Raw genomic sequence first — 27,408 nt, 5'->3', positions numbered from 1 at the left:
AAGTGCATACATGCGTGGATGCAAGTATTTTTGCACTTAGACAGGATTTGAAACCAAATAAAATTAAAGAAATTTCGATTTTAGATTTATAAAAAAAATATTAATTACGACCAAGAAAATGTACTACGTTACAATACCCTCGTAACGCTCAAGATTCCACTTTTTGAGCCACTCGCTACGCTCGCGGTTCAATATTGGAATCTTTCGCTTGCTCAGGTATCAATATTGGCACGTGCGGTTAAACAACTACATTGCCCCCTTGTAAAACAAATAACTATTATACATAATCAACCTTAAAGCAGAATGGATTTACCCGAGTTTGAAGTTAGCGACACAATTTTAAAAGTGCTTTTTTATTATTTCACTATGTAGATGAATAAGACACCCTTTTCACAGAAAAATGTAACAAAACTGTAAAAATAGTGTTTTTACCCGCCATAACGTTACCATTGTAGATGTTTAAGTGTTTTGCTACAGTCCACTGCTAACGCATTCCGAGTGACATGCAAGAAAAAAACTTTGTCGTAATCTGAGGTCTTATTATACCAACATTGACAGCCGAGTAGGGCGGTGGATAGTGGTAATTACATGGACTTAAGCATAACACGTTTAAACACATAAGACAGCGATGGCAGCGGCAGGCGGGAACGGCAGACGGTGTCACTCAACAGTATGCATTTGCAAGGTACCCTCGACTGCAAGTGTCATGCAGCAGTTCGAGGAGTTTTTCTCTTACAAATGCATATTGCTAAGTAATAATAAAATGCATTGAGTCATCACTAAATCGACTGGCTGAATCCGGGACAAAATCTGAGCCATCACTGGGAGAAAAATCCTGTGTATCAGTTTCGGAATCGAGTTTTTGGGTTGAAGTTAAGGTGCGACATGCCCTTCTTCGCTTTTTTCTTGGTTTCTTCTCTTTGTTTAATAATTCCGGATAATCCTCTGTCCCCTGAAAATAAAAATTACCATTTATTACTATGTAGGTATTAATACACTTTTAAATTACTAGACTTTTTATTGCTATGCCATGTTATGTCTAGGATAGGTAATACCTAATAATAAAATATTTTTTACCTGGTCAAGGCGCATAGGGTCGATTGAATTTAAATCTGATATGGAGACTACTTCATTGTCAGAAACTTCGCCTAAATTTAGAAATATTGATAATCCTGAAATCTCTATATTAGAGATTATATTTACGTTGCTCTCGAAAAAAAGAAACTACTCGTACATTAAAATTGTTGTTCTCCCGCTGGAACCGACAGAGAGAGCGTCCGGTATATGAACGAGTAAAGAACAATTGGGTTTAGACGACCGGTTAGCTTAGTGGGTAGTGACGCTGCCTATGAAGCTGAAGCTCCTCAGTTCGAATCCGAATCGAACCGAAATCGAACATTATGTTTATATTTACGTGGCGTGCCTAGGGTTGCCTAAAAAGGCTAGCCTAAAGATATAGCTTCGTATTTCTGAGCCACACTATTAAATATAAAACCGGCCAAGTGCGAGTCGGACTCGCGCACGAAGAGTTGCGTGTCATTATCTACAAAAACGGCAATAAAATTATGTTTGTTGTATGAAAGACCCTTTAATTATAAATTTTCTTATGTTTTCAGTACTTGTTGTTATAGCAGCAACAGAAATAGGTACATCATCTGTAAAAATTTCAACTGTCGAGCTATCACGGTTCATGAGATACCTACACCTGGTGACAGACGGTCGTACCCTTTTGGTACGGAACCCTAATAAAAATTCGCTAAGTGTGAGTCGAAATCGCGCAAAGGGTTCCATACGATTATCTATAAAAAAACAGCGAAAAAAACTAATGTTTTTTTTGTATGGAACCCCCTTAAATATTGATTTTATTATGTGTTTAGTACTTGTTGTTTTAGCAGCAACAGAAGTACATCATCTGTGAACATTTCAACTGACTAATTATCATGGATCATGAGATACAACAGCAGTGACAGACGGACGGACTGCGAAGTGTTAGAAATAGGTTCCCGTTTTACCCTTTGGTAGGTATAGAACCCTAAAAATCGTTTTGTTATTCATTTTAATTACTTAATTTTTTCTCCTCATAATGTGTAATGTGCACCAACCGGTGTGTGGAGTGTGAACTGGCGAGTACACAGTAGGCATGCTACAAGTACAATATGTATGTACCTACAATACAAGCCTAGCACTAACAATATAATTTATTGTATGAGAATAACCTACAGTCGCCATCAGATATATCAGAGCTGTGAAGGCGCTCACAAATATCTGAACACGCCTCTATTACCAAGGCGTTAGGGACCATTCACACTCATGAGACGCAAGTCTTGCGGCGGTGCGGCGCACGCCAGGCCGCCGCCACGCCGCCTGGGGCGCGTCTTACGTCCTTCCATACAAAATGTACTGAGGAGACGTTTTTGAATTACATTCGGGCGGCGTAGCGGAGACGTCCGTTCCGCGCCGCAAGACATGCGTCTCATGAGTGTGGACGCTGCCTTAGAGTCTTGTGAGGGCCTTTGCATCTCTGGTTGCGTATTAGCTAATGGCACAAACGCTTACGAAACGCTCACGAAACGAAACGCTAGTAGATATCTATCCCTATCGCTCTTGCATATTGGCGAGACAGAGCCGGACTACGTTTCGTTTTCGTTTGGCGTCGGAGAAATGCAATTCGGCTACGGGGCCTGATATATCTGATGAAGACTGTAAGTACAACGAATGTGTTTTATGCATTGGATTTTGAGACTGTAAGAAATATCCAGGAAGTCAAGTCAGGCGTTGGTTTTGGTAAAAATACCAACTTTGACGTACCCTTTCGCCGTTAATAAAAAACCGGCCAAGAGCGTGTCGGGCCACGCTCAGTGTAGGGTTCCGTAGTTTTTCGTATTTTTCTCAAAAACTACTAAACCCATCAAGTTCAAAACAATTTTCCTAGAAAGTCTTTATAAAGTTCTACTTTTGTGATTTTTTTCATATTTTTTAAACATATGGTTCAAAAGTTAGAGGGGGGGGGACGCACTTTTTTTTCCTTTAGGAGCGATTATTTCCGAAAATATTAATATCATCAAAAAACGATCTTAGTAAACCCTTATTCATTTTTCAATACCTATCCAACAATATATCACACGTTGGGGTTGGAATTTAAAAAAATATCAGCCCCCACTTTACATGTAGGGGGGGTACCCTAATAAAACATTTTTTTCCATTTTTTATTTTTGCACTTTGTTGGCGTGATTGATGTACATATTGGTACCAAATTTCAGCTTTCTAGTGCTAACGGTTACTGAGATTATCCGCGGACGGACGGACGGACGGACGGACGGACAGGCAGACATGGCGAAACTATAAGGGTTCCTAGTTGACTACGGAACCCTAAAAACGTGCACACATTTTAAGCTCATCACGCTGAACTTCATCAATTGTAACATTTATTTCACTTTTTTTTTATACTACGTCGGTGGCAAACAAGCATACGGCCCGCCTGATGTAAAGCGGTCACCGTAACCTATGGACGCCTGCAACTCAAACAGTGTCACATACGCGTTGCCACCCCATTAGAAACTTGTACATTCCCTTTTGCTGTGTTAAGTACACAGCAAAAAGGAGTGTACAAGTTCTAAGGAGGGTTCGGGTTGCCGACGACTCAAAGGACAATAGACGGAACAAGTTAGTTCCGTAAGTCCTCCCGTCATCAGCTCACCGCACCCTCGTTGAGCTCTGGCAGCCTTACTCACCGACAGGAACACAACACTATGAGTAGGGTCTAGTGCTATTTGGCTGCGGTCTTCTGTAAGGCGGAGGTACTACCCCAGTTGAGCTCTGCTCTAGATTCGAGCGAGACGATATGCGCTGTGCTGTGCCCTACCACACAAAGCGGAATATCATTCGCTATGCCCTACCTTCTTCAGTATGCCCTACCTCCTTCATGCTCTACTTATTTATCTAATCACTCAATAATGACAATAATATAATCTCAACAAGTAACTGAAAACATAAACGAAGTCAATCACAGAAGCAGCGCAGCACCGCCGCCGCTCACGCGCCAACATTACGCATTTCACAGACCATGATGCCTAACTTCATAGGCCTGCCAGGCTTTACAGTGCCTGTGATCTATTCTCCCGAACCAAGTAGCGCGCGTATTTAAGTCGGGTTTAAAATTGTTAGTCCAAGCCAAGTAGGCAAATGGCACCATACAAAACTTTTAGCGCCATCGCCAGTTGTCTAATAAGTAACGCGTGCATTTTTGTTGACTTTAAAATTGTTAGTCTTACTTACGTATGTAGTTAATAATCATTTTAACTAAGACAAGCCAGGCTTTTGGGCTTGTAAGGCCGTACCACCACTGAAATTTACCTTATTTAACCATTTTTGGAATTGTCTATATACCAATTTTATTCTGTTAACACAACACGGCCGCCTAATGCCGCCGGCCGCCGAAAATGCTATTATAATTATTTTATTGATGTCTGGTTATAATATACATGGATCGAACAAAAATACATATGTAAAAACTTGGAAAGTAAATTTTTGTCATGTGATGGTACCTATGGTAGCACCATAATATCTATACCCACTTGTTTACCACATTTACATATGCGAATAAAATATTCTTATTCAAGTGACAAACTAACTGTACAACATAGCATTGTGCCTACTTTTAAGAGGTTAGTTAGCATAAATAGGTAGTACCCACCTGCATATCGACATCAGTTTCAGATTCAGAATCCCGAATCATTGCGTAATCACGTAGTATTATCTGTATTAGGTACTTATTTTAATTTCCTTCGCAATTGGCACTATCGAAGATGTTTCAGATAGTGAATCAGGGTCTAATATTGGTGACATAATCCTGGTGTTTGAACAGGCACCTAGAAAAAGTGAATGGTTTTAGTCTGTTTAATAAGTCGGAAATTGCGAATAGGCAGTGTACATGGTACCTACATATTTTTGATCAAAGATAAATGTTTACATTTTTTCATCTTATTCAATTACATAAAGATGCAAAAATTTAAGCCTATCTTTAACCTAGACTCGATTGTGAAGAGGATTATAAAGCAACAGCGATTATAACCACAAAATTAAAAATTTGAAAAACCCCCGTCCGCGACATAGTGGACCGATTTTCATGAAACATGGCTGAGAATACTCCCGACTAACTCAGCTTTCAAACAAAAAAAAAACGAAATCTAAATCGGTTCATCCGTTTAGGAGCTACGATGCCACAGACAGACAGACAGACAGACAAACAGACAGACAGACAGACAGTCAGACACGTCACACTTATAACAAATACTTATACCAAATTAAAGTTACTTACCTACTTGTTGTGTCTTCCATTTTTCTAACCAACCCAAATCCAACTGCAAAACATGTCCACTGCACGAAAATAGACTAATGACAGACCGAGTCAGAAAACGCAGTAAACTTGCGTACGTAGCCCCATCGCACTTTAATATACTTCTGTTTCATTTTTGCGACGTTGCCGTTGCGCCGCGCCGTTTTCAAAATACTAGATTCCGCAGTAAATGTTGATCAAGAAATGTTTATATTGATCAACAAAGTATTATTGTGTGTAAAAAAAAAGGCGGTTACAAGATCAACAACCGCCGTGCCAGTGCATGACGAGTTAGAGGCTTTGTGGCACACTTAGGCACAGCGTTGCAAGGAGGAGAATTAATGTATAGCAATATTAGCACGATAAAATCAAAACTTCCTTAGTAACAGGCCCGTAAAGGCAGATCAACAATTGATGCGGATTTTAGCCTGATCAACAACGGCCGAAAGGAGGACTATATATATATATATAGATATCTCCACTCGGTCAATGTTGATCAGACGGGTTTTGGCATCAGTTAATTGTTGATCCGTTGGCAATTGTTGATCACAACAGTTTTTGTTGATCTAATGTATGACTCGGCATACAAATGTGGCTCCGATCGGATCAACAACTGCTGTCCATCTGCCGGCAAAATTACGAACTATTCATAGCATTTTTTATACAAATCCACTCCGTCAATTGTTGATCTGATTCAAATGGACCAATCAGGGAACACCTTCTCCATGATTGGTTGTTTGCTATTGTGCGCTGTTGCCACTATTCTCTGCAATCAATATCCTTCTATTGTACATACTAAGTAACCTTCTAATATGTAGTTAGAATCGTAGCCATAAAAAAATCTTTTAAATTCTTACGCAGTGTTCAATGTAGTCGACAGTGGTAACAACCAAAATAGTTATTTTCACCACACCAACTGGTAAAGGCTCACATTGCTGTTCGAAAACATATAGCAAAATTGCATTTTATCCACAAGAGTGCAAAGTCATTTTAACTTACTATCTATGTTGCTGATAGAATTTACGTATAATAGTTATTTGTTTTGTGTAACGTGTAACAATGTGTAATGTGTGTGTAACAACTGTGTAATGTGTAACAATAAATAATTTTAATTTTTAAAAATTTTAATTTAATTTTAATTTTTACAAGGGGGCAAAGTAGTTGTTTAACCGCACGTGCCAATATTAGCAAGCGAAAGATTCCAATATTGAACCGCGAGCGTAGCGAGTGGTTCAAAAAGTGGAATCTTGAGCGTTGCGAGGATTTCAAGGTACGAAGGTTAAACAAACTTTGCCACCGAGTGAAACACAAACTTTTTCACCACACCAACACGAACAAAATACTGACTATAAAACATGAAACTAAATCAAATCCATTGAATAATTCAATATTTATGATTCAAAATCATCATTATAAGTAAATTATACCAGCCCGCTTAAGGCATGAAGTTAAAATTTGTATGAAATTACTTTGCAAGTTTGCACTCTTGTGGATAAAATGCAATTTTGCTATCTGTTTTCGAATAGCAAAGAAAGCCTTTACCAGTTGGGGTGGTGAAATAGTTATCTATTATACAAGAGTGCAAAGTTGTATTGTAACGCCGAGTGTGGAATTAAAATACATTTTACACGAGAAGTAAAATACATTTGCACTCGTGTGTAACACAATAGTTATTTGTTATACAAGGGGGCAAATTGGAATTGAAAAACGAGCAAGTGAAAGGATTCAATAGTTGAACCACGAGCGAAGGGAGTGGTTCGAGAATAGAATCCTGAACTTGCGAGTTTTTTAACATTCGAGAAGTAAAATACATTTGCACCCGAGTGTAACACAAAACTTTTCCCCTCACTATAGCGAGGAAACTACAACGCAAAAAGTGCGTTTATCACTGCTTCCTACTAGTTCCACAGGTGGTAAATCATCTTTATTACTAGATTCACCTACTTTTATTAATTTTAAAGCAGTTAATTTGACTTTATTCAATGCCAAATTACTTTACCCACTAATGGATAAAATGCGTTTTTACCCGCTGGTATTAAAGGACAAAACACGTGTTTCCAAGCTAATGAGAGGAAAACTTTTTCCCTCACTATAGCGAGGAAAGTACAACGCAAAAAACGCGTTTATCACTGCTTCCAGTAGTTCTACAGGTGGTAAAACATATAACTAGATTAACCCACTTTTATCTTCTTTTTTTTTAAATTATAAATGGGCTTACTCTTGACCACAGACTAGCCCAAGGCAAAGACGTGGCCTACAATGGAGTGAGCTCGCCCAGAAGATGCCTGTTCACTCTTGATTTGAAGGTTGCCGGGTTATATGAGCCCGGAAATATAGCCGCCGGCAAGGAATTCCACTCCTTGGCAGTGCGCATAAGAAAAGAAGAAACAAAGCGCTTCGTGCGGATTCGTGGAATATCAACCAAGTAAGGATGGAGACCGGCCGTGCGTCTAAGAGTCCGATGGTAGAATGGGGACGGTGGAATAAGCTCGTGTAGCTCTTGACCACACTCCCCGAAGTGCAACCTGTAAAACATCGACAGACTAGCGACTTTCCGCCGATGGGCCAAAGACTGTAGCTTGGCCGTTAGCTTCTTGTCGCCAATCATCCTCCTGGCTCTGCGCTCCACTGAGTCCAAAGCAGCGAGTTGGTATTTGGCTGAGCCGTCCCACAGGTGGCTGCAATACTCCATACAGGATCGGACTTGAGCTTTATAGAGTGTTAGAAGCTGTCCAGGTGTGAAGTATCACTTCACCTTATTTAGGATGCCCAGCTTTCTGGCCGCAGTTTGTGCTTTAGACTCAATGAAGGTGCCAAAGTCGAGTAGGTATCCTCTACAGCTCACATCGTTCGGCGGATTTACGGAAAAATAGTACCTATACAAACCTCGGCCGGTAAATGGGAAAGCTTCGAATCACATGCTAGTCCACCTCGGCTTCGCCTCAGCCGACGATTACATGGTATCCGAGACATTTCCCACTTAAACGGCCTAGGTATGTAATCTCTACTATCACGCTGTCAGCAACCGATGCCCATATTATGTAGTATTATTACTTATTCTGTGCCGATATCGTACAGTAATAAAACCGGCCAAGTGCGAGTCGGACTCGCGCACGCAGGGTTCCGTACCATTATCCGCATATATATGATATTCACTTTATTATGTTTTTAGTAGGTATTTGTTGTTATAACAACATAAATACATTATCTGTAAAGAATTCAATTGTCTAAATAGGTTCATGAGATACAGCCTGGTGACAGACAGACGGACAGCGAAGACTTAGTGATAGGGTCCCGTTTTACCCTTAAGTACGGAACCCTAATAATCACCCCGAGGCCGCGTGCGTGCCTCAGCACAGGCGCGCCAGTCATTTGTTTTGAGAGACCGTAAACAAATAAATGGAGGAGTAAGTCACATACCTAATAACTAATAACTATTTGTGAGTGTGCACAGCAAAACGTCCCTCTTTGTCGATTGCTATAAAGCCGCTTGGTGAGTTTATTCATATAAAAATACAAGTAAATCTCGCCTTAATGGTAAACGACAAAGTGGGACGTTTTAATAAAATATACTTACATTTGTATATTCATGCCAAATAACAGCTTTCTAGTACAAACGGTCTCTGAAATTACCCTCGGACAGACAAACAGATAGAGAGACAGACAGACATGGCGAAACTATAAAGGTTCCGTTTTTGCCATCTTGGCTACTGAACCCTAAAAAGCAATAGTTGTAGCAGAGATTCTACACAACCGTAAATTATAAATGGAACTACAGAATACATATTAGTCTTAGCGGGGAGGGGAGACACCATTTTTTTTTTTTTTTACTTTTGGAGCAATTATTTCCGAAAATATTAACAATATCAAAAAATGATTTCGGTAAACCCCTATTCCTTTTTAAATACCTATCCAACAATATATCAAGCCTCCCAAGCACGCGAAGCCGCAGGCCGAGCTCCGGACGGACAACTACAAGTGCTCCCACGCAGAACAATAATAAAAGTGTCTGAAAAGCGAAGCGGCGGGCCGGAGGCCAAACGCTGAGTTTCGAAATCCAGTGAAGGCCGAAGGTCGAGCTCCGCGTAGGGCCGAAGGCCCGGAGCGTCTCTGAGAGGCTCCCAAGCACGTGAGGCCGCAGACCGAGCTCCGGTCAGACAGTGCTCCCATGCAGAATAACAATAAAAGTGTCTAAAAAGCGAAGCGGCGGGCCGCAGGCCCAACGCTGAGCTTCGAAACCCAGCGAGGGCCGAAAGCCGAGCTCCGCATAGGGCCGAAGGCCTGGAGCGTCTCTGAGAGGCTCCCAAGCACGCGAGGCCGCAGGCCGAGTTCCGGACAGCAGTGCTCCCACGCAAAACAACAATAAAAGTGACTAAAAAGCGAAGCGCTTTCCGCTGTGTCTGAACTAGCACTTAGTGAAGGGGGCGTTTGAGCCAGCTAAAATTCGGTGCATCCGTCCCTTTGCCTACTTTTAATTAAAGATAAGCAATGACGAAGCCTTTTGCGATGCGATGATGTGACTGTCAAATGTGGTTGATGCAACTGGCCCTAAATCTTTGGTTTAAGGAAGTCTGTGGCTAATTGTTTTCGTTTCCGCCTGACGGCTAAGGGAAGTAGGCTTCTACTTTGTGATTAAATGTTATTTGTCATATTTACAGGGCATTTCTCAGGAGGCGCGTGTTTACGTGTCCGGGGCAAAAAACGTCAGAACGGACTGTTCTAAAAATCTGAATAAAATCAGGCATAATCTTTAGCCTCTATTCTATTTGGTGCACTATAACATTGTTTATTTATTATTTTTATAATATAAGTAATAAAATATTGAATGCGAAAAATGACCGTCGGTGGGCGTGTCCAGAATTTGCAAAACAAAAAATCATAACTCAAGATGGAGTTGTTAATCGCAGTTGTTACAGATATTCACGTATAAGGTATTAGTTAACCTATCATATTTTCTGCATAAAAATAATATGTTAGCTAAACTCATCGAGCAAAGACAAATTTACCATGTGTCCCGGGCTAATGACTGATTTCGGTGTAATTTTTTAAACATGACAGTACTCTTACAAATTAGTAGATCAGGGACATAAAGTATGTTTTAGCTATGTTTTAACCATTCAGTGTAGAGGAAATGAAGTACCGTTTTAAAAAGGGGACTTTTTGAAGGTTTCTCAATCGTTCGCAGGGTTTGGTCCCATGTTTTTTAACATTCAGTGGATCAATTTCCTCCCATAGTTTAGGTGCATTTGTCGTTATGTACGGTACTAATAAATTCTTGAAAGTATGTAATTACGTCATTATGACATCTCTGTATCGTGCAAGCTATTGCAGTTATCTCCAAAAAAGCTATAAAATTTGATATCAGTGGAGTTGATTTCCGTGGTTTTGGTGGATTTTTTGACCATCGATATCAAAAAAAGTGACCACCGACTTCAATTGCCACGTTGTAAACTGATTAAATGTTCATTATTTTGTAACATTTCATACTTAAATACTACGATATACTTTGTTAAAACATATAACTAGGTTTCTAAGCAAATTAAGCCATACTATGGGTACAAAATTCTCTACTCAATAATGACTAGCTACCATGTTAAATTTAGTAAAATTGCGCGATTATGAGCCTTTTTACATGACCCTTCATCGAATTAAAATGACAAAATATAAATTGAATAATACGTTATATATTAAGTTGAAATGTGGAATAATGTTTAAAAAATTGAATTCAGTGGGGCAAATTCGCTTACCATCAGGCGACCTGTCTGCTCGTTTGCCTCCTATCCCATAAAAAAAAAAAAAAAAAAAAAAAAAATTGATTACAGTGCCCATACATAATTTCGGTGAAATAAAAATGTCAGATTTCTTACAAACCATAAGGTTCTAATGCAGGCCTCCACTACCAATATTTTTTAAATTTAGGCTAGATTTTATTAAATTAACTGACATATCAATAAAGTAGTAAATAAAAATCAGCACCGAAATCAGGCACCAAACGTCATCCCTGAGAATCGCCCTACAGTATAAAACTTTTTAGCTAGGATTTTAAACTGTAAAAAATACTATTTAAAATAAAAAGACACGTGATACGTGTCAAAAAGGTGAATCTTATTTATTTGGACTTAACGTAACCTAACCAGAAGGGACAACCTATTGTTGATCAGATATCAGATCTGATCGAGCATCATCTGTATGCAGAGTCAGTCATACATCAGATCAACAAAAACTGTTAATATTAACTATTGCCAACGGATCAACCATTACCTGATGTCACAACCCATCTGATCAACATTTGTTGACAGGATTAATATTTCTCGGCGAGGTTATTGAACCTTTATAGGTTGAATGAGTGATCATTACTAAAAAATAAACTAAATTATTGTCATCGTAATTTGAGTTTTGGCATAAAAAAGAGCGATTATTTAATAATGTACCTACCACACTAGGATATTTGCCAAAAAAAATAAATACTTAGTTACATGTATGAAGTGCCCCCTCTCCCCTAATTTTTTTTCATTATTTATATACAAATCCTAGTAGCGGCACTCAAAACACACCTTCGTGTAAAAATTCATCAACGTAGGCTTTATGGTTACGGATTAAAGTGGCTATGAAACACGGACAGACGGACGGACATGACAAAACTATAAGGTTAGGAACGAAACCCTAAAATCATTGAATTGTTCAACGAGCCCACCCATGAAACTGAGCAACCGCCGCCCTGCGTCGAGCCCGCCCGGGCAACAGGGCGACCGACTATGCGCATTCTCATTCCAAGCTAGCCCAGCAAAAGGCCGATCTCTTCGCCGAGCAACGAGCCTGCTATAACGACGGATAGCCCAACAACGAGCAACGAAATCGGCGGCGGAATGACGGACGATGGGTCAATAAGGGCGAGTTGTACCAACACACTTTAACACACTGATCAATGTCAAATATGGCGCGGCAGCTGTCGTCCCGTATATAACTGTCAAAACTTTTCATTCGTGTATGAGAAGTTTTCACAGTTTGGTGCTACTCACCCTAAGGGTACGTTGCACCAAACCGTCTGTAATTGTAATTTAGATTTAATAGTTTAGTTTTATTGTAAGATAATTTTATGTTTTATTAAAACTTTATTTTGTGGTTAAATTCATCGTATAGATGGTTTTAACTGTTCTCTTAGGAGTGAGAGCTAGCCCGCCATATTTAACATTAATCAGTGGCTGGCCCTTAGTCTACAGTTAAGATACCTAGACATGAAGACCACTTTGGCCCATTTCTCAAAACAGAAAGTTACACGTTACAAGCGGAAGTCGGATCTCTTTCCAACTTGTCATATTAGACATTGACAACCGTTTGTAACTTTGTGTGCAACTTGTAGCTTCGAGAAATGGGCCCTTGGTTAATAAAACAAATTTTGTTACTCATTGTTTATTAATTTATTAGAATTTCAATTCAACCGAAACAATTTTAACCCAATATTCAGAGATGTATTTATTTATTACTAGTAGGGAATGGATGAAAATTGTGTCGCTTAACTTCAAACTTTGGTAAATCCATTCTGCTATAAGGTTGATTCTTTTTCAGATTAGGTACCTATATAAATATTTTTTCACCACACCAACTGATAAAGGCTTTCTTTGCTATTCGAAAACAGATAGCAAAATTGCATTTTATCCACAAGAGTGCAAAGTAATTTCATACAAATTTTAACTTGATGTCTAAAGCTGGGTGTTAGAATTCACGTATAAATGATGAATTTGAATCATAAACGTTAAATAAATTGATATTTTTTATTTATTTTGATGTTTTACAGTGCACATTTTCATAGTCTTGGTGTAGTGAAAAATTTTGTGTTTCACTCGGTGGCAAAGTTTGTTTAACCTTCGTGCCTTGATACTGTAACGTAGTACATTTTCTTGGTCGTAATTAATATTTTTTTTATAAATCTAAAATCGAAATTTTTTTAATTTTATTTTGTTTCAAATCCTGTCTTAGTGCAAAAATACTTGCATCCACGCATGTATGCACTTTTCTGCATAATCTGTGCACGGGTTGCCAGATAGCTAAAAATAACGCGTTATATGAGATTTTTTAATTGTTACTCCAGTACATTTTTATAAATTAAATTAATATAATTATATAGAAACAATGCAGAAATTTATCTTAAATACATAACAAAATACTGTAATATTAATACTCTAAATAAGAGGCCTGTCTGGAGTGACAATCTTGCTATGTACATCATAGTAAATCTTTCATGACTCTGATGGAGTCTCAAATAAATATAATATATTAATTCGATATATTATGTCTTCCTGGGTTTGTCACCCTATGTCCTTGATTGCTCCATATGCAAATAGGTTAATGATCTTGGGTGGTCCATTTCCTTTTTTGACCCTTTTGGGTGCACACGCACTTTCTCCACAAGACCATACCGCATGGTGGTCAAAACGGTGGAAGCAGAAGGCCTGCAATAATCCTCGGATTGAGTAAGTATCTGAATTGTTCTGATCAACTCCATAATGGCGTGAAACGTTGTGGGTTTGTTCCTAACCATGTGCTTGGTTATTCACAAGGATTTCCAGAGTTGCATAAGATTTGAATCAATTTGATGTTCAAGATATATATTATGAAAATAATCTTTTTAATATCCCGGCTCCTGAAAGCGACATAAAAATACATTAGTCTAATGCTCTCAAGACCAGCATGACAAAATAGAAGACAATCTGATTTATTAGCTCACCGCTGAAGGTCAAAGAAATTTCCTAGCGGAGCGCTCCCAATCCCACAGCAGAAGACAGATCATCCCTGTGAATAACCAAGCACATGGTTAGGAACAAACCCACAACGTTTCACGCCATTATGGAGTTGATCAGAACAATTCAGATACTTACTCAATCCGAGGATTATTGCAGGCCTTCTGCTTCCACCGTTTTGACCACCATGCGGTATGGTCTTGTGGAGAAAGTGCGTGTGCACCCAAAAGGGTCAAAAAAGGAAATGGACCACCCAAGATCATTAACCTATTTGCATATGGAGCAATCAAGGACATAGGGTGACAAACCCAGGAAGACATAATATATCGAATTAATATATTATATTTATTTGAGACTCCATCAGAGTCATGAAAGATTTACTATGATGTACATAGCAAGATTGTCACTCCAGACAGGCCTCTTATTTAGAGTATTAATATTACAGTATTTTGTTATGTATTTAAGATAAATTTCTGCATTGTTTCTATATAATTATATTAATTTAATTTATAAAAATGTACTGGAGTAACAATTAAAAAACCTCATACAACGCGTTATTTTTAGCTATCTGGCAACCCGTGCACAGATTATGCAGAAAAGTGCATACATGCGTGGATGCAAGTATTTTTGCACTTAGACAGGATTTGAAACCAAATAAAATTAAAGAAATTTCGATTTTAGATTTATAAAAAAAATATTAATTACGACCAAGAAAATGTACTACGTTACAATACCCTCGTAACGCTCAAGATTCCACTTTTTGAGCCACTCGCTACGCTCGCGGTTCAATATTGGAATCTTTCGCTTGCTCAGGTATCAATATTGGCACGTGCGGTTAAACAACTACATTGCCCCCTTGTAAAACAAATAACTATTATACATAATCAACCTTAAAGCAGAATGGATTTACCCGAGTTTGAAGTTAGCGACACAATTTTAAAAGTGCTTTTTTATTATTTCACTATGTAGATGAATAAGACACCCTTTTCACAGAAAAATGTAACAAAACTGTAAAAATAGTGTTTTTACCCGCCATAACGTTACCATTGTAGATGTTTAAGTGTTTTGCTACAGTCCACTGCTAACGCATTCCGAGTGACATGCAAGAAAAAACTTTGTCGTAATCTGAGGTCTTATTATACCAACATTGACAGCCGAGTAGGGCGGTGGATAGTGGTAATTACATGGACTTAAGCATAACACGTTTAAACACATAAGACAGCGATGGCAGCGGCAGGCGGGAACGGCAGACGGTGTCACTCAACAGTATGCATTTGCAAGGTACCCTCGACTGCAAGTGTCATGCAGCAGTTCGAGGAGTTTTTCTCTTACAAATGCATATTGCTAAGTAATAATAAAATGCATTGAGTCATCACTAAATCGACTGGCTGAATCCGGGACAAAATCTGAGCCATCACTGGGAGAAAAATCCTGTGTATCAGTTTCGGAATCGAGTTTTTGGGTTGAAGTTAAGGTGCGACATGCCCTTCTTCGCTTTTTTCTTGGTTTCTTCTCTTTGTTTAATAATTCCGGATAATCCTCTGTCCCCTGAAAATAAAAATTACCATTTATTACTATGTAGGTATTAATACACTTTTAAATTACTAGACTTTTTATTGCTATGCCATGTTATGTCTAGGATAGGTAATACCTAATAATAAAATATTTTTTACCTGGTCAAGGCGCATAGGGTCGATTGAATTTAAATCTGATATGGAGACTACTTCATTGTCAGAAACTTCGCCTAAATTTAGAAATATTGATAATCCTGAAATCTCTATATTAGAGATTATATTTACGTTGCTCTCGAAAAAAGAAACTACTCGTACATTAAAATTGTTGTTCTCCCGCTGGAACCGACAGAGAGAGCGTCCGGTATATGAACGAGTAAAGAACAATTGGGTTTAGACGACCGGTTAGCTTAGTGGGTAGTGACGCTGCCTATGAAGCTGAAGCTCCTCAGTTCGAATCCGAATCGAACCGAAATCGAACATTATGTTTATATTTACGTGGCGTGCCTAGGGTTGCCTAAAAAGGCTAGCCTAAAGATATAGCTTCGTATTTCTGAGCCACACTATTAAATATAAAACCGGCCAAGTGCGAGTCGGACTCGCGCACGAAGAGTTGCGTGTCATTATCTACAAAAACGGCAATAAAATTATGTTTGTTGTATGAAAGACCCTTTAATTATAAATTTTCTTATGTTTTCAGTACTTGTTGTTATAGCAGCAACAGAAATAGGTACATCATCTGTAAAAATTTCAACTGTCGAGCTATCACGGTTCATGAGATACCTACACCTGGTGACAGACGGTCGTACCCTTTTGGTACGGAACCCTAATAAAAATTCGCTAAGTGTGAGTCGAAATCGCGCAAAGGGTTCCATACGATTATCTATAAAAAAACAGCGAAAAAAACTAATGTTTTTTTTGTATGGAACCCCCTTAAATATTGATTTTATTATGTGTTTAGTACTTGTTGTTTTAGCAGCAACAGAAGTACATCATCTGTGAACATTTCAACTGACTAATTATCATGGATCATGAGATACAACAGCAGTGACAGACGGACGGACTGCGAAGTGTTAGAAATAGGTTCCCGTTTTACCCTTTGGTAGGTATAGAACCCTAAAAATCGTTTTGTTATTCATTTTAATTACTTAATTTTTTCTCCTCATAATGTGTAATGTGCACCAACCGGTGTGTGGAGTGTGAACTGGCGAGTACACAGTAGGCATGCTACAAGTACAATATGTATGTACCTACAATACAAGCCTAGCACTAACAATATAATTTATTGTATGAGAATAACCTACAGTCGCCATCAGATATATCAGAGCTGTGAAGGCGCTCACAAATATCTGAACACGCCTCTATTACCAAGGCGTTAGGGACCATTCACACTCATGAGACGCAAGTCTTGCGGCGGTGCGGCGCACGCCAGGCCGCCGCCACGCCGCCTGGGGCGCGTCTTACGTCCTTCCTATACAAAATGTACTGAGGAGACGTTTTTTGAATTACATTCGGGCGGCGTAGCGGAGACGTCCGTTCCGCGCCGCAAGACATGCGTCTCATGAGTGTGGACGCTGCCTTAGAGTCTTGTGAGGGCCTTTGCATCTCTGGTTGCGTATTAGCTAATGGCACAAACGCTTACGAAACGCTCACGAAACGAAACGCTAGTAGATATCTATCCCTATCGCTCTTGCATATTGGCGAGACAGAGCCGGACTACGTTTCGTTTTCGTTTGGCGTCGGAGAAATGCAATTCGGCTACGGGGCCTGATATATCTGATGAAGACTGTAAGTACAACGAATGTGTTTTATGCATTGGATTTTGAGACTGTAAGAAATATCCAGGAAGTCAAGTCAGGCGTTGGTTTTGGTAAAAATACCAACTTTGACGTACCCTTTCGCCGTTAATAAAAAACCGGCCAAGAGCGTGTCGGGCCACGCTCAGTGTAGGGTTCCGTAGTTTTTCGTATTTTTCTCAAAAACTACTAAACCCATCAAGTTCAAAACAATTTTCCTAGAAAGTCTTTATAAAGTTCTACTTTTGTGATTTTTTTCATATTTTTTAAACATATGGTTCAAAAGTTAGAGGGGGGGGGACGCACTTTTTTTTCCTTTAGGAGCGATTATTTCCGAAAATATTAATATCATCAAAAAACGATCTTAGTAAACCCTTATTCATTTTTCAATACCTATCCAACAATATATCACACGTTGGGGTTGGAATTTAAAAAAATATCAGCCCCCACTTTACATGTAGGGGGGGTACCCTAATAAAACATTTTTTTCCATTTTTTATTTTTGCACTTTGTTGGCGTGATTGATGTACATATTGGTACCAAATTTCAGCTTTCTAGTGCTAACGGTTACTGAGATTATCCGCGGACGGACGGACGGACGGACGGACGGACAGGCAGACATGGCGAAACTATAAGGGTTCCTAGTTGACTACGGAACCCTAAAAACGTGCACACATTTTAAGCTCATCACGCTGAACTTCATCAATTGTAACATTTATTTCACTTTTTTTTTATACTACGTCGGTGGCAAACAAGCATACGGCCCGCCTGATGTAAAGCGGTCACCGTAACCTATGGACGCCTGCAACTCAAACAGTGTCACATACGCGTTGCCACCCCATTAGAAACTTGTACATTCCCTTTTGCTGTGTTAAGTACACAGCAAAAAGGAGTGTACAAGTTCTAAGGAGGGTTCGGGTTGCCGACGACTCAAAGGACAATAGACGGAACAAGTTAGTTCCGTAAGTCCTCCCGTCATCAGCTCACCGCACCCTCGTTGAGCTCTGGCAGCCTTACTCACCGACAGGAACACAACACTATGAGTAGGGTCTAGTGCTATTTGGCTGCGGTCTTCTGTAAGGCGGAGGTACTACCCCAGTTGAGCTCTGCTCTAGATTCGAGCGAGACGATATGCGCTGTGCTGTGCCCTACCACACAAAGCGGAATATCATTCGCTATGCCCTACCTTCTTCAGTATGCCCTACCTCCTTCATGCTCTACTTATTTATCTAATCACTCAATAATGACAATAATATAATCTCAACAAGTAACTGAAAACATAAACGAAGTCAATCACAGAAGCAGCGCAGCACCGCCGCCGCTCACGCGCCAACATTACGCATTTCACAGACCATGATGCCTAACTTCATAGGCCTGCCAGGCTTTACAGTGCCTGTGATCTATTCTCCCGAACCAAGTAGCGCGCGTATTTAAGTCGGGTTTAAAATTGTTAGTCCAAGCCAAGTAGGCAAATGGCACCATACAAAACTTTTAGCGCCATCGCCAGTTGTCTAATAAGTAACGCGTGCATTTTTGTTGACTTTAAAATTGTTAGTCTTACTTACGTATGTAGTTAATAATCATTTTAACTAAGACAAGCCAGGCTTTTGGGCTTGTAAGGCCGTACCACCACTGAAATTTACCTTATTTAACCATTTTTGGAATTGTCTATATACCAATTTTATTCTGTTAACACAACACGGCCGCTAATGCCGCCGGCCGCCGAAAATGCTATTATAATTATTTTATTGATGTCTGGTTATAATATACATGGATCGAACAAAAATACATATGTAAAAACTTGGAAAGTAAATTTTTGTCATGTGATGGTACCTATGGTAGCACCATAATATCTATACCCACTTGTTTACCACATTTACATATGCGAATAAAATATTCTTATTCAAGTGACAAACTAACTGTACAACATAGCATTGTGCCTACTTTTAAGAGGTTAGTTAGCATAAATAGGTAGTACCCACCTGCATATCGACATCAGTTTCAGATTCAGAATCCCGAATCATTGCGTAATCACGTAGTATTATCTGTATTAGGTACTTATTTTAATTTCCTTCGCAATTGGCACTATCGAAGATGTTTCAGATAGTGAATCAGGGTCTAATATTGGTGACATAATCCTGGTGTTTGAACAGGCACCTAGAAAAAGTGAATGGTTTTAGTCTGTTTAATAAGTCGGAAATTGCGAATAGGCAGTGTACATGGTACCTACATATTTTTGATCAAAGATAAATGTTTACATTTTTTCATCTTATTCAATTACATAAAGATGCAAAAATTTAAGCCTATCTTTAACCTAGACTCGATTGTGAAGAGGATTATAAAGCAACAGCGATTATAACCACAAAATTAAAAATTTGAAAAACCCCGTCCGCGACATAGTGGACCGATTTTCATGAAACATGGCTGAGAATACTCCCGACTAACTCAGCTTTCAAACAAAAAAAAAACGAAATCTAAATCGGTTCATCCGTTTAGGAGCTACGATGCCACAGACAGACAGACAGACAGACAAACAGACAGACAGACAGACAGTCAGACACGTCACACTTATAACAAATACTTATACCAAATTAAAGTTACTTACCTACTTGTTGTGTCTTCCATTTTTCTAACCAACCCAAATCCAACTGCAAAACATGTCCACTGCACGAAAATAGACTAATGACAGACCGAGTCAGAAAACGCAGTAAACTTGCGTACGTAGCCCCATCGCACTTTAATATACTTCTGTTTCATTTTTGCGACGTTGCCGTTGCGCCGCGCCGTTTTCAAAATACTAGATTCCGCAGTAAATGTTGATCAAGAAATGTTTATATTGATCAACAAAGTATTATTGTGTGTAAAAAAAAAGGCGGTTACAAGATCAACAACCGCCGTGCCAGTGCATGACGAGTTAGAGGCTTTGTGGCACACTTAGGCACAGCGTTGCAAGGAGGAGAATTAATGTATAGCAATATTAGCACGATAAAATCAAAACTTCCTTAGTAACAGGCCCGTAAAGGCAGATCAACAATTGATGCGGATTTTAGCCTGATCAACAACGGCCGAAAGGAGGACTATATATATATATATATATATATATATATATATTTATATATCACTATGCTAAAGGGGACATTTAAGTAGTGATAAAGTAAAAGAAAATCGGTAGATATAAAATTTTATTGTAGAGTCAATGTTAAACTCATCGTTAATAACAAGAAAATATACAATACAGGTATTAAGGCGAATAGGAAATAAGATACGAGTAGCTCTTATCCACGACTAAAGTAATTCCTTTAGCAAGTTGCAACAAAAAAAGTGAGGCATCATAGAAAGGAAAATGATTATAAAAGTTATAACCAGCCCCGTATTATTAATTTGACACATTTTATTAAACATTTATGTCATTTTCCTTTCCGTGAAACCGTTAATTCATTTTGAAAAGTCAAAATCCAAAAAGCATTCAATTCGGATAAAACATCCAACATTCCGATATCTCTACTTCTAAATACAGATGCATTACATTAAATAATAACATTACAATATCAACATTATTACATCTACAGTAATAGCTCTAAGTTATGGTAAGGCATCTTATTTAATGATAAATTCTTGATCATAATTTTATTAAAATGTTTCACAGTTCCAATCATTGAATTCATTCATAACATTATCACCAATACTTTCATAAACCCTTTTGAAAATTACCTAACGTGAGTTACTATTCTTAACATTCTAAGAAGTGTGTCAATCTAGTCTTGCAAGAATACCTACTACTTCTGCAATGTCCACTTTTAAATTTGTGTTTCCAGGGTATATCAATTATTTTATACATAAAATGTTTGCATAGCAAGAGCACCACCAATATACCGTGTCAAACCAAGCTCTCAAAGCCTAAAATAACTTAAGAAATTTTCTTATATTTTTACAAAAAATAGCTTTTTGAGAAATTTATGCGAATTACAAATGCGGTCTTATGGCCTAAAGGTGGGAATTTAGATACAATTTGGAAGAACAATTTTGCAACCCCATTTATACTACAACTGGGTATAAGATCTAGCTAATTTAATTCATGCTTTTCACTGTCAAAATTTCACAATATCTTCTATTATATTATCATACATTTGAAATCGAAGCTGAAATCCTTCACATTATCAACATTTTACACAGTGGGCTAAAAATGATCAACTTTGACAGCGACAGTGTTGAGCGTGGTGGTCGCAGGGAGGTGTATTTGGTCCCAGTCGGTGCTGAGGTGTGCCTCGGTGTCGGTGGCCTTGATGGTGAGCCCGAGAGACGGGACCGCGTTGGCGCAGTGCGGCAGCCGCAGCGTCACGGGCCGCAGGAACACCAGCCCTTGCGGGCCGCACATCACTAGTGGGGATAGCATCGCTTCACCTGTTCGGGAAAATACATTAGTACAAAAGTGGGGCTTGACTACATCTTTGATATAGTGTGGCTACAATGAGTATTTAATACCTACGTTCATCGATAGCGTAAACGTCACGAAAATGTAGGTATCTACTTTTAGGTTTTAGCAAGTAACCGTCTGAGAGCATTATTCACATCAAGCTTTTAAACTATCAGGTGTGTAACAAGTAACGTATTACATAAACTCGTGGTAACCACATAGGAAAATAAAGAAATTAAAGGGAAAATTAAAATCAGTCATATTAATAATTATTAAGAATATTTGTCAGTCTTCTGACATTTATTTTAGTTTTTCACTAAAATATAAGGTACCAGGTGTATTAAATGATAGTTGGATAAGTGAATTAGAATTTAGATGTGCCAGAAATTCGAGCAAAAGATCATCAAAACTAGTTGAGTGCTAATATGAAGATAATAAAGTTTTTTGGTATTTTTTTAATAGTATTAGATAATATCAAAAATAGTCATAATGAAATGTACACTGTAACACACAAACACAAATCGCAACACGTTTTATGCATTATGTTAAACATGCCAAGCAGTTAAAATGGGCAATGGTCAAAAACTAAGAACAAATTAGGAATTAATAAGATAAATGAAAGAGATGTAGATAAAACAGTAGGTAAATAAGAATAAAGAAAATTATTTTAGAGAAAATTAAATAATGTGTTGGTATATGGGGTTTTAGTCAAACATACAATCACATGGTAGGTTGAATGTAGCATAGGCGACGTCGTCTCTCCTCAATCTCTAAGTACGAGTGTATTGTGTGGTAGAAGCTGCACAAATAAATGATAATGATATATGTTTCGTCTGGTTAATAGATGTATATATGTAAAATGAATATGATAAATGTAACTATTTAAAAAACAAATAAAACTATACAAGCTATACTTTAGACTACAAATACTTGGTAATTGCTGTACATACAGTAAAATGCGTTGTAAAATTATCTACATGGAATAAAGTGGACTGAATATGTGCTAAGCAACAATACCATATTTATAAATGTCAGAAATTAGAGTGTCGTGTTATATACATAAATCTATGCAACCCACATGCCTCAAAATATCCATGCAATATAAACATATATTGTTTTGTACAAAACTAGCTAAACATTGATACGGTCACAGTTCAAATTTATAGCTCCTCTATTTTCGCAATCGTTACTTATTTCCCAATTAGTAAGTGCTTTCTAGATTCTAAACTACAGGCGCGTGCTTCATTACAATAAGCTTTACCGTTGTCCATATCGATTGGTGGCCCCCCCACGCGCTGGCTCAGCCTCGGGTCTGACACCGTAAAGTAGATCTTTTGCTTGATTCCAGGAGCTATAGCTTTAGGCGGAATTATCAGGGAAACTCCCCATTGTCTATCTTCTAATACACCGCCTTCACTGTCGAATATTCCCCAAGTAGTATGCGGACCATCCGGCTCTACTTCCTCTTTGCTCTCAGAGACACTTTCGGACATGGAAGCCTGAACCACTGTGTTCTGATTGTTAATGACAGTCGTCTCATTCTGACTGGCAGACATATTTTCGGAATTTTCTTGGCTGCTCTCAGGACTTTTCTCAACTATCTTTTCGCAGAATTTTACAGTCCTGCTTGGTTTTGGAGGTTGATCCTCTAAATCCTGGGAGGTGTAAGGGGTACTTTGAGGCTTGTTTTCAAAGTTCATACTGCACTCGGATGCATAATGTGTTTCCATAGACGTTGTGGATTCATAAGGTACAGGAGAGGTAGTTGTTTTTAATGCGTTCGAAATATGTTCGGTCTTCCCATGCAAACGAGGTGCATATAAAGGTTCGCCTTTGAGTACAGTAGATTCAATGTTCAGTGATTTCTCCTTTTCTGCGTCAGTTTTCGACTCAGTTAATCTGAGTTTTGAAAAATCAATTTCTTGGAATGTTTCCTTTTCAATATTGATTTGTGCTTCTTTTTTAGTTTGATAAATAGGTTCTCGGCGGGACAAATGATTAGCATCACTGAGTTCATATGGGCTACTTCTAGCACTGCCTTCCTGGGCTTGTAATACTTCTTTAGTTTCTTGATGGGATTCATATATTACACTATCTTTTAATTCTCTTTTAGACACATACAAAGGTTCTCTCATTTTGGCGGCATCACTTTCATTAGCTTCCTTCCTGGTTTGATAAATCATTTCCTTTTTAGCCTGGTTTCTTTGTTTTATCATTTCCAGTTTCTCTTCTAATCGAACACCGTAAGTAGACTCTTTACTGGCTAACATAGCAGCTTTTTGGGATAAAATTTCTTGTCGTGATACATATGTGCACTCTGCTGAAGCTGGTCGAATATCGGGTTTAAATTCGAGACTGTCACTCCTTGTACAATAATTTGATTCCGAGCAGCTAGATTTGATTTTAGATCGGGTTGCATATGGCGATTCTGCTTGTCCTGTTCTCGACAACATTTCCGTTCTAGAAGAATATGGTGGTTCGCTCATACACTTGGCCAAAGGTGACACCCTTCCAGGATAATTTACTGGAGTTTGTAATCTTCTGTCAGGCCTCACGCTATAGGGACTCTCTGACCATGATGTACTTGGTGGAGGATCATACGTCCTTCTACCGTACAAAGGCTCTTTAGCAGTAAACGAACCATCCATTCTTTGCTTAAGCATTTCTTCCTTAGTATTATAAGGTGATTCTGAAAATCTTTGTCTCAACATGTCTTCTTTAGTAGAATATGGACTTTCAGAAGTCATTCTGTGCCTTAGCATGTGCTCTTTGCTTGAATAAGGAGATTCACCGTACAAAGAATCTGTCTGCTTAACAAAGTCCTGCTTGGTAGCATATGGGTTATCGTTTATTATTTCACTCCTGGTAGCATAAGGGCTTTCTCTTATGGACTCGGATCTGGTGGCGTAAGGACTTTCTCTAACAGACTCTGTTCTGGTTCCATAAGGGCTTTCTCTCACAAGATCCGTCCCCGTTCCATAAGGACTCTCCCTGACACATTCAGATCGTGTTGCATAGGGATTTTCTCTTATGCATTCAGCTCTTGTAGCATAAGGGTCCATAAGGGGCATGCCGATAGATTGTCGATTTCCATACGGACTTTCAAAACACTGATTTGTAACTTCAGATCTACTGGCATAGGGGTTTTCGCTTGAGGTATCATACAGAGAAGCATACGTTCTCCTTGGTTTAGGAATAGGATCGTAAACGAGATGTTCTTTGGCTTGATAAACTGGTTCTGGAGGTAGTGGTTGTGAAGGGTGGAATGGTTCGTGTTTCGTTTGCTGCTGTCTTTGGTAGATGGGATCTATTTTGGTAATCATATTAAAGCTGGGCGACTGGCCGTATATGCCTCGCCTATTATACTCTATGAGGGAATTCTGTCTGCGTAACAGTGGGGTAACTTTCGGTTCCGTTTCGATCTCACACATTGAATTTTGCCGTCTTAGATTTTTAATGACGGGTTTTGCGTCGTAATCTCTAACTGTGCATATGACGCCATTTCTGTCATCACAAAACGAGCTTTGTCGTTTTAATATAGGTTTTAAAACCGGTTTTTCACATGATGACGAGTTGCTACGCTGCAACATTTGGTTTCTGATCTGCGTATTTCTCATATGTGTATTCAAGTCGCTAAGGTCAGACTTCTCTCGTCTGAGCATAGGCATTTGATGCATCTGGTGTCTCGGCTGTAAGTCTGTTTCGCATAGTGACTTTTGCCGGGATACTTTTTGGGAATTTTTCGTTTTTGATCGGAATAAGTCGAGCACAGCGTTTTTAATAAACGATGGCTTTTTAGACAATTTCTTTTTTGTTTTAGGTGAAAATGATTCGTCGCGCTCCACGCTCGAGTTCATGGCATCGGATGAACTGCGGAAACCCACAACCAAACACCCACTTAGTTACGCTATGATAAATAATCTGGACAATTCAGATACAAATGTATGTATTAATTAGGACTTATGATACCAGATAGAAAAAAAATTATCTGAAATGTCCAAATTTAATGGCAATTTTCAAGAAGTGAATTTAGAGATTCCTTAAAAAGCATATTGAAATAAATGCCCCTTGAAGGAATGAAAAAGAAAATAACACAGTAAATGTAACCGATGATATAATATAATTAATATCAGCAGGGGACAGATAGCCACATTAAAACCAAAGACGAAATGTTACAATATAATGAAAAAACGAAGCAAAAAGAAAGACAAATTAATTCAATATGCTTTTGAAAAGAATTTTCAAGTTGCACTAAAATGCAGACACGCACTGCCAATAATAGTTGTCATAACAAACAACTCTAAATACTCTAATATACAATGTTATTACAATTTACAGACTTACCCCAAATATAGAGATATGTATATGTTACAAAATATGTATTATGTATATTTATAACCACATACAAGACCGATACTAATACTGTGGCCCGACAAGACATTGTTAGTCGTTTGTGAAGCGATTGGTGTTTGCATGTTAGAGCAAATTGTACAGGGCTGATGTAAACGGGACTGGAAACGGCTAGAAGTTCTCGAAGGTATGACTTTTGGAACATGCAAATTCACAGAGACATGTATTGAGGTATACTTTTATGTATTTATTTTTGAGTTTGAATGTATTTGTAAATTAGGGGCTGATTGGTAGTGCAATGACAAGGTTGTACCGTGTGATAAGGTCTTACCTTATATTGTGCATGTGTTGAGGCTTCCTATATAGTTCGAAGGCGGATCCGCGTTGTTCTCGACTACCTGCTAAATCTGTGAAGAAAAGAAACAGATCATTAGAACAACATACGTTGATATGTAAATTGACTTTAGTTGTGGGTAGTGTTTACGGCATTTGGTGTAGTAGTAAATAGAGATAGGTTACCTATGAGATGGGGGTTGTGCGGCAGGTTGATGGCGCGGTGGTGGGACGGAGGCCCGGAGTACGGCGGAGACTGCGGAGGCATCTGACCGCCGTATGACATGTTTTGTTGGTGCTGTAGACAAAGTATATCATTATTAACACTTTTTTGATATTTAAATAGATGCACTTTCAGAAGTTTTTGACACGGTTTAAAACCTAATAAACGACGACTAAACTTATTTTTTTTTAACTACGTCGGTGGCAAACAAGCATACGGCCCGCCTGATGTAAAGCGGTCACCGTAACCTATGGACGCCTGCAACTCAAACAGTGTCACATGCGCGTTGCCACCCCATTAGAAGCTTGTACATTCCCTTTTGCTGTGTTAAGTACACAGCAAAAAGGAGTGTACAAGTTCCAAGGAGGATTCGGGTTGCCGACGGTCGACGGACAATAGACGGAACAAGTTAGTTCCGTAAGTCCTCCTGTCATCAGCACACCGCATCCTCGTTGAGCTCTGGCAGCCTTACTCACCGGCAGGAACACAACACAAAATGTAGGAAAAAATTGCAGACAATGTATTTCTATTTCATTTCCGTATAAAAACTATCCCTATATGTATAAGAAAATATAATATGTACTAAATCGATATTACAATAATAAATTGACTACAGACTATCACAAAGGTACTGTACTATGTCCAGTAATGTTTATTTCTTATGATTTCTGAGCACTGTACAGCAGCTATTGCAGTAGATTCATATTT

The 27,408-nt window shown here is 38.6% G+C and overlaps 1 protein-coding gene and 2 long non-coding RNA genes across 3 annotated transcripts in view; all 3 read right to left on the bottom strand.

The window, feature by feature from the left end:
- Positions 1-239: 239 nt before the first annotated feature.
- LOC125229365 lies at positions 240-5,453 on the bottom strand. The gene is made up of 3 exons (XR_007177394.1): positions 5,318-5,453; positions 4,694-4,868; positions 240-952 (listed from the first exon to the last, which is right to left on the bottom strand). It is a non-coding gene; the product is annotated as an uncharacterized LOC125229365 (long non-coding RNA).
- Positions 5,454-14,910: 9,457 nt separating this feature from the next.
- LOC125229876 lies at positions 14,911-20,121 on the bottom strand. Its single transcript, XR_007177453.1, has 3 exons — positions 19,986-20,121; positions 19,363-19,537; positions 14,911-15,621 (listed from the first exon to the last, which is right to left on the bottom strand). It is a non-coding gene; the product is annotated as an uncharacterized LOC125229876 (long non-coding RNA).
- Positions 20,122-20,548: 427 nt separating this feature from the next.
- LOC125235174 (tight junction protein ZO-1-like) overlaps positions 20,549-27,408 on the bottom strand; it is a 117,625-nt gene continuing 110,765 nt past the window's right edge. The window contains 4 exon segments of the mRNA XM_048141671.1: positions 20,549-21,781; positions 23,056-25,664; positions 26,476-26,551; positions 26,664-26,775. Coding sequence (XP_047997628.1) covers positions 21,558-21,781; positions 23,056-25,664; positions 26,476-26,551; positions 26,664-26,775 — 3,021 coding nt within the window. The 3' untranslated portion in view covers positions 20,549-21,557.

The sequence above is a fragment of the Leguminivora glycinivorella genome, chromosome 1 (genome assembly GCF_023078275.1).
Source record: "Leguminivora glycinivorella isolate SPB_JAAS2020 chromosome 1, LegGlyc_1.1, whole genome shotgun sequence".
NCBI classification, from domain to species: Eukaryota; Metazoa; Arthropoda; class Insecta; order Lepidoptera; family Tortricidae; genus Leguminivora; species Leguminivora glycinivorella.
Note: the sequence above shows the minus strand (reverse complement) of the source record. Positions and strands in the feature narration are given on the sequence as shown.